General features: G+C 47.1%; 1 protein-coding gene across 1 annotated transcript in view; it reads left to right on the forward strand.

Moving 5' to 3' along the window:
* Positions 1–692: 692 nt before the first annotated feature.
* Positions 693–8128, forward strand: part of Atmin (ATM interactor) — an 18857-nt gene continuing 11421 nt past the window's right edge. The window contains exon 1 of the mRNA XM_031341524.1: positions 693–1059. Within this exon, the coding sequence (XP_031197384.1) occupies positions 736–1059 (324 nt within the window). The 5' untranslated portion in view covers positions 693–735. The remainder of the gene's footprint in view (positions 1060–8128) is intronic.

Here is an 8128-nt window from a genome sequence, read left to right on the forward strand (position 1 = left end):
GCAGAGGTCCTGAGTTCAACAGCAGCCACACACATGAGGGCTCACAGCCATCTGTACAGCTACAGTGTACTCATACACATAAAAATAAATAAAATAAATCAACTGACTAGATCCACTTCAGAATCTCCCCTCTTCAGAGATAAGAAATAATTAGTCTTTTGGGGCTGGGCTGTAGCTCAGCTGACAGAGTATATGTACAAGGCACTGGGTTCAATCAAACTTCAACAATACCAGCCAGGTTTAGTAAAATCCTGGACTAGGGAGGTAGAGAATCAGGAGTTCAAGGACTCTTTGACTATATGGGGGTTTTGAGGCCAGACGGGGCCTCAAAGAATAAGATAAGTTTGTTTTGTTTTGTTTTTTATGTGCTGCCGATCAAATCCAGGGCCTTAAGCATGCTAAGCAAATAGTCAACAATATAAAATTAATTCCTAATAACAATAAAGCAATGGTCAAAAAGAGGTTAAACCTAAAAGCATCCCCTTTTCTTCTATCCAGTAGTTGCCTGAGCTCAGGTCCCTAGAAAGAAGTGTGGGTCCATGGAACCCATCCAATTCACCTGTTCTCCCAGCACTTGGGACTTCAATCGCCAATACGCGCTCGCCGCGGCCGGCTGGGGGCGCTGCGGCCGCAGCCTGGCCGGATGCTAATGAGCCCGGAGGCCCCGCCCCCTGCCGGAAGTGGCTGCGGCGGGGGCGGGCACAACGAGAGGGGCCTGGCGGCCGTGCGGGAGCCATGGCGGCCACGGAGGCGGCGGCGGCTGAGTCTGCGGGTCCGGCCCCGGGTGTCCCGGCCACGCCGGCGAGCACGCGGGGAGCCGCCGCCGCCTCAAGCCAGTGGAGGCCGTCGGAGGCGCGACTGCAAGGCAGCCGACAGCGACCGGGCAGGGCTCGGGCCGCTGCCCCGGTGCCACCCGCCCGGGAGCTGATCCAGCCGTCTGTGAGCGAGCTGTCCCGGGCTGTGCGCACCAATATTCTGTGCACTGTGCGCGGCTGCGGCAAGATCCTGCCCAACAGTCCTGCGCTCAACATGCACCTAGTTAAGAGCCACCGACTGCAGGTGAGCGGGCCGCGGCGGGGGCGCGGGGGGTGTGCGGGGTTTGCGCGGTGCCCTGCCACCTGGGCCCGACCGAGCACGGCGAGAGCGCGGGACGCGCACACGCACCGGGCCAGCAGCTTGTCGGTGACGTGCCCGCAACTCCTCAGCGAGCTGCCTGTTTACTCAGGTTCCGAGGATGAGCGACAGGTGATGCACCCAGATGCAACCCTACAGGCTTTCCACCCTTCCCACGAAACTGCCGGTGGATCCTTCCTGGTCATTCAAAAGCGGCTGCGGGTTGGGCTCTGGGCACTTGAGCTACAAGTTTCACAAGGTTGCTAAGATCAACCCTGCTCAGGAATGAGAGGGGAGGGAGGTTTCTCCCGTGGATCTTTAGGAGGAGGTCCACCGGTAGATGGTATGACGGTTGTCTGACCAAGACCTCCCCGTGTTACATAAATGGGGACGGTGGCATTCAAACCTGTGATATACTCTGGAAGCTTGGGGAAAAAAATCAGGTGTTAGGACCACCATGCCAGACCTGTTAAGTCACAGCTTCTCAGCTTTTACAGTAGGATACTTCCTTCTACACTCAGAGCTCTGTAACCCCCAGTGCTCCTACTGGAAAACGCAAGTCACTGAAAGCGGTTCTGTGCACGTTTACCCTGGTCAGATTTGACTCATTCCTCGGAGGGTTGCAGGATCTATCTGACCTTCAGGTAAATCCACTTTGGGCATCCCCTCCCCCCGACCCCCCGCAGAACTCCCCAACAGTAACGTTGAGGTTTTTGTCTGTAGTAAGGCAAATAAGTGTGTTATTCTTGAGGGGATGCCCTGCCTTTACTTAGCAGCTGGACACAAGAGGCAACAGTGATCTCAGAGAAAGGTCAGTCAGGAAATGTCAGCAGGGGCATGCCGAGGAACTTCTGTTTGGGCCTTGTTCCAGAACACAACTCACTGCGAGCTTCAACCTGCAGTTTCCTGTTTCATCCTAAATGTTAAATTCTCTCTTTTTCTCACCGTGATTTAGGTGGGTGAGGAGTGGGTGTGCCTGTAAGAATTCCACAGCCTAATCCCTCAGCTCCTTACAACTTGCACTCAACAACCATAACCTTCCTTCAGTGTTGTCCCCCTTGCTGATAGGATAGTTCATGTCCTTGTATAGCCCAGGCTATCCTCAAACTCACTGTGTAGCTGAGGATAACCTTGAACTCTTCATCCTCCTGTCCTAAAGGCTTCTAAATGCTGAGACTGCAGGCATGCACCATCATGGCCATTTTTATTCAGTGCTTGGAATCAAACCCAGGACTTGATGAATGCTAGGCAAGCACTCCTCTGAGCTACAACCCCAGGTGATTTCTGATCACAAAACAAAGCTGCCGGTGACTCTAGCCAGCATTTGTTAGGAAGGTATTTATTTGTTCCTTAATCTGGAGCTGCTATTGGGAGCACTGTACCCCCAAAACTTGGTTCTGCCTTGGAAGCACAAAGATGCTGTTGGCTGTGGTGAAGTGGTATGATAATATACATTAGATTCGTGCTCTCAGCTCAGAAATACACAAGGGGCCAGGTATGACATGTGACAGGAAGAACATGCCTGAGCCAGTACAGGCTTGGTTTGGTTCCGTTCAGTTCTTAGGCAGGGTCTTGCTATGTAACCCCGGCTAGCCTGAATTCACTATGTAGACTAGAGTAACTTACTGGGAATGGTCCCGCCTCCCCCTCCCAAGTGCTGGGACTACAGTGTGCACCATCATGGCCCACTCTAGCAAATGTGGATATCAACAGTCAGATGCTTTCTTGGATTTGAGTATGTCTGAGTACCAGAGTCCTCTCTGACCTTCAGCCTGTGTGAAGTAAGTCATTCTTTCCAGAATCTTCATTCAAGGTTCAGATTCTCTTATCTAGAGACAGAGGCTTGCCTATTCCAGAACCTAGATTGTAAGCAACAGAGATGGCCTGTTGGGAGAAGATTCCTGCTTGGTGTCTGGAAGCTTTGTTTAACAGTATTTAAACTGCCTCAGGGCTATGGCTGCTGTCAGGCAACTCACTTCCTTGTAACCTCTGCCTTGGTAACCTCAGGGACCCACAGCTCCTAGGCATCTGTTGTCTGATGGAAGGGGAGTCTGTTTTTTTTTTTTTTTCTAATGAAGGGGCCTGTGTGACATAGCCACACTTTTGTGGTAAGGCTTCAGGGTAGCAACTATGTGTACCCTCAAGCTGGCCACTGCCTTGTGGAGGCTCTTCAGTTCAATTCTTGATATGTGTTCCTCTCAAAATATTATTAGGAAAGAAAAGAATGTCATGAGAACATATGGTCCCCAGAAAGAAGTCCCTATGTGTTTGGGGGAGCATGATTGATTGATCTCTCCAGCCCCATGTTGGCTGAGTTTCTTCCACCCAATGGAAATTCTCATTGTCTTGATTACAGCTTCTTGAGTGGTTCTAATTGCATTCCTTGTTTTTCTATTTTTCTGGCCATAACTTTTCTCTCGCCTACCTGTTGTTGAATGGTTACTATATTCTAATCTACCCACAGCCTAATACCCAAGCCCTTCTGAAGGATGACAAATAAGGTTGAGGAATTGTAAGCTGCCTTTGGTTTGATGTGGGTTCTCAAAATAAATGTCTATATTCCACGCCCTGAGTGGAAGTGTGGACATGTCATCAGCCAGCCGTGCCTGGAGTGGGCTCAGCAGAGAGAGGGAGTGATGATGCAGTGGAGAGAGAGCTAAAATGATCCAGAGGAAGAGTGGGAGGAAGTAGGCTCTGCCTGGCTGCCGGAGAGGCATTTGAAATCAGGGAAGGGCGCAGGTGGGCACTTACAGAGCCTGTTATCAAGTGGCATTTGACTTCTTAAGCCCAGCATAGTTATCCTGTCTTCTGCTCCAGCCTGGGATATGTGGTCAGTGATTTAGAAAGGTTGCAGCAAGTTGCTCCGTAAAGAGTCTTATATGATGATTACTGACTTTGGATTTAGAGTGAGCTCCTTGGGTGCTTTTGGCTAAGGTGGTGAGGTACTAGGCAGTCTCTGCCACCATCTTTATGGTCTTCTTGACTCTACTCTTCAGCCAACACCCTTTGCCCTCCTTTTTCTGCTCTTTAAAGTATTTTTATTTTTTCATTTGTGTGTATGTGTGCATGTCAAAAGTATAGATGCGGGGCTGGAGAGATGGCTCAGCGGTTAAGAGCACTGACTGCTCTTCCAGAGGTCCTGAGTTCAATTCCCAGCAACCACATGGTGGCTTACAACCATCTGTAGTGAGATCTGATGCCCTCTTCTGGTGTGTTTGAAGATAGCTAGTGTACTCACATAAATAAAAATAAATATAAAAAAAAAAGTATAGATGCTTACAGAGGCCAGAAGCCAGCACTGGGTCCCCTGGAGCTGGAGTTACTGGTGGCTGTGCACTTCCAGCTGCCACGTGGGTGCTAGAAACTGAACTCTGCAGGAGCAGCAAATGTCTTGACCATTGAGCCATCTCCCCAGCCCCTCCTCCTTTTATCTGTGTCTTTTTTCAGTCTTGTTTTTCGGAGGCTTAGTTCTGTGGAGCTAAAGATGGAACCTGGGGACTCATTCCTGCTGGCAAGTGCTTCTCACTGAGCTACACCCTTGGTCCCCACCATCTTGTTTTTGGGACCATTTTCTCTTCTGCAGATTCTTAAAACATTTAAATATTATTATTTAAATGTATTTATTTATTATTTTTAATATTAGTAATGATAATACTATTTTAATAAAATGTTCCCACATTTCCATCTGAGAGAGGAGTGTTTGGCTGGGAATAGAGCACCCTACGAGCAAAAAGGTGAGCAAAAGGAGCCATCAGCAGTGGGGAGAGTCAAGGAGTGAGTGAGAGAGTGCGGACCTTTGTTCCAACCACAGACACAGCGCAGTGTCCTCAAGCTGGCATGACCTCATGCAGTGTCCTTGACTCTGCAGGACAGCAGAGAAAATGCTACTCTCCTGCTGTGACTCCTGTTGTATGGTGTGCAGTTGTCTCCCCTCCCCAGCTGACCTCTGAACTCCCTGTCTCAGAACAGTAGAAAGAAACCCCATGATAAAAGAGTTGGCCCCCTGGAAAGAGGGAAGTGTGGGGTGGTGGGTGGCTGCCTGCGGGGGGGGGGGGGGGGGGGGGGGGTTGGCAGAGGAGTTCAGCATTCATTTGCATGAGTGATGTGGTCTGAGCCCCACATAAACTGCCCTTCCAGGTCTGGTGGGCCTGGTGAGCATTGCGCACAGTACGCAAGCTCACATTGAACATTAACTGCATTCACAATACTCAGAGCCATTTGGTAACACAAATAAAGAGGCTGGGGAATTAAAATAACACACTGAGCCCCTGAAATGCTCTAAATCCAGAACTCTTTGACCACCAATCTGAAGCTCGAAAATCTTCTGATTTAGGAGCATTTGGGGGTTTCCCAACTAGGGACACGGAGACAGTAAAGTCTATGCAAATATTTCAATCTCAAAGTCAGTTCTGGTCCCAAGCACTTTGTAAAAGATATTTCAGTCTGAGTTCCATTAGGTATAAAAGTAATATAAGAAAGGTTGGGGCCGGGCGGTGGTGGCGCACGCCTTTAATCCCAGCACTTGGGAGGCAGAGGCAGGCGGATGTCTGAGTTCGAGGCCAGCCTGGTCTACAGAGTGAGTTCCAGGACAGCCAGGGCTACACAGAGAAACCCTGTCTCGAGAGAAATAAAAAAGAGAGAAAGGTTGGAGACTTGAGTGTCTTAGACCAGGGAAATGTGGCCATGGGCGGCATCAGGAAGCTGCTGGAAATGGTCCACACAATGTAATGGCATGATTGAAGGTACATTTTAAAAATGTTCATCTTGGGGCTGGAGAGATGGCTCAGCAGTTAAGAGCATTGACTGCTCTTCCAGAGGTCATGAGTTCAAATCCCAGCAACCACATGGTAGTTCATAACCATCTGTAATGAGATCTGATGCCCTCTTCTGGTGTGTCTGAAGACAGCTACAGTGTACTTATATAATTAATAAATAAATAAATCTTAAAAAAATATTCGTCTGTGGGAAAAAATTTAACATTTTAAAATTAATTTCAAAATATTAATTAAAAAATAGCTCAATGGTTAAGAGTAAGTACAGCTTTTACAGTGGACTGGGTTCAGTTCCCAGCACCCACATAGATACTCACTATCACATGCAACCACTAGTTCCAGATGATCTGACACCTGTCTCTGGCCTCCACAGGCTCCTACATGTTTGTGGTATGCAAAAACTCATGCATGTACCCACAGTACTTCAAAATAAATCTTTATTTTTATTTTTTAAAAGATTTATTTATTATATATACAGTGTGCTAATTTCATGTATACTTACACAAAATGAAGGCACTTCTGGAAGAGCAGTCAGTGTTCTTAACCTCTGAGCCATCTTTCCAGCCCCAGAATAAAATGATATATATGGCAAAATATGCAGGATGCCAATTCAATTTTTGGGCACATTTCACAGCTTTGGACCTGATGAAGGAGACAGCTCCTGAGTGTGAACTGGCAGAAGGAACTCTATCATGGACACATGAATTAAGGAGTTGGGAAGCATCTTTCAATTGAACACACTCGTATGCGTTTCCTCTCACTTATAATACTAGATATCAGTATAAGTATATCAACATGTAAGTTGGTTCAAATGTTTCCCATTAAAACAGATGATAAATTGGTAAATGAAATGAGGTCGGTGATGAGAGACAGTGTTGGTTGTCATAACATAGTAAGTGCCCATGTTCAACAAAAACTGTGGTCAGTTAGGCCAGTGGTCCTCAACCTGTGGGTTGTGGCCCCTTTGGGGGGGGGGGGATGACAGATATTTACAATTCATAACGGTAGCAAAGTTAGAACTATGAAGTACCAACAAACTCATTTTATGGATAGGGTTCACCAGAACATGAAGAACTGTATTAAAGGTCGCAACAATAAGAAGGTTGAGAACCACTGAGTTAGACCTTTACCAGGGAACTAAGGGAACTCAATTATTGTTGTTAAGCCTTTTGGTAAAAAACAAAAGTATACAGGGCTGTGGATATGGCTCAGCCAGCCCCACAAAACAGCAAAAGATAAAGACTGAAGCTGGAGAGATGGCTTAGTGATGAAGAGCAGTCAGTGCTCTTCCAGAGGTCCTGAGTTCGGATCCCAGCAATCACTTGGTGGCTCACAACCATCCATAATGAGATCCGATGCCCTCTTCTGGTGTGTCTGAAGACAGCTACAGTGTACTTACATATAATAATAAATAAATCTTAAAAAGGGGGAAAAAAAAAGAGTGCTTTCTGCTCTTGCAGAGAACCTGAGTTGGGTTCATTCACAGCCCTGTAACTCCAGCTCCAGGGAACCCAAGGCTCTCCTCTGACCTCAGTGGGCACTGCACATGTGACAGTGTGACAGACATACACACACAGACACACACACATACTCATAAATAAGATTAAAATAATTTTTTAAGATTGTAAGGGCAAAAGGAATAAAGTAAAAGCTGTAAGATCCTTGCAGTCAGGTAGTATGTAAAAAAAAAACAGAAAAGGCCGATTGTGGTGGCAACTTAGAGGGGTCAGGCAGGTGGAGTTGGAATCTGGAATCATGTACTTTGGTTAAACAGTGGTTAAATACTTTTACTGGAAATAAGAGAAGGGAGACTTCTTTGGGAGACTACTTAAATATTAAAGTTCGTATGAGTTTCTAGATCACCAGTTCTCAACCTGCAGGTCCAGACCCTGTTGGGAGTCAAACAACCTTTTCACAGGGGTCACATACTAGATATCCTGCATATCAGATATTTATATTATGATTCGTGACAGTAGCAAAACTATAGTTATGAAGTAGCAACAAAATAATTTTATGGTTGGTACCCCCATAACATGAGGAACTGTATCAAAAGGTCACAGCATCAGGAAGGTTGAGACCTACTGCCAGTGCTGTGACATGGTCCTGACGAGTGGGCCAGCACTGAAAGCACAGAGGACTGACTACATCTGAAATGAACAAAGTCAGGTGATGAACAAACAAGGCAAGCAGGGACATACCTGGGGTCTGAGAGCATGCTCGGATGGGAGCAGAAAAAAAAAAAA

The sequence above is a fragment of the Mastomys coucha genome, unplaced genomic scaffold (genome assembly GCF_008632895.1).
Source record: "Mastomys coucha isolate ucsf_1 unplaced genomic scaffold, UCSF_Mcou_1 pScaffold22, whole genome shotgun sequence".
NCBI lineage: Eukaryota > Metazoa > Chordata > Mammalia > Rodentia > Muridae > Mastomys > Mastomys coucha.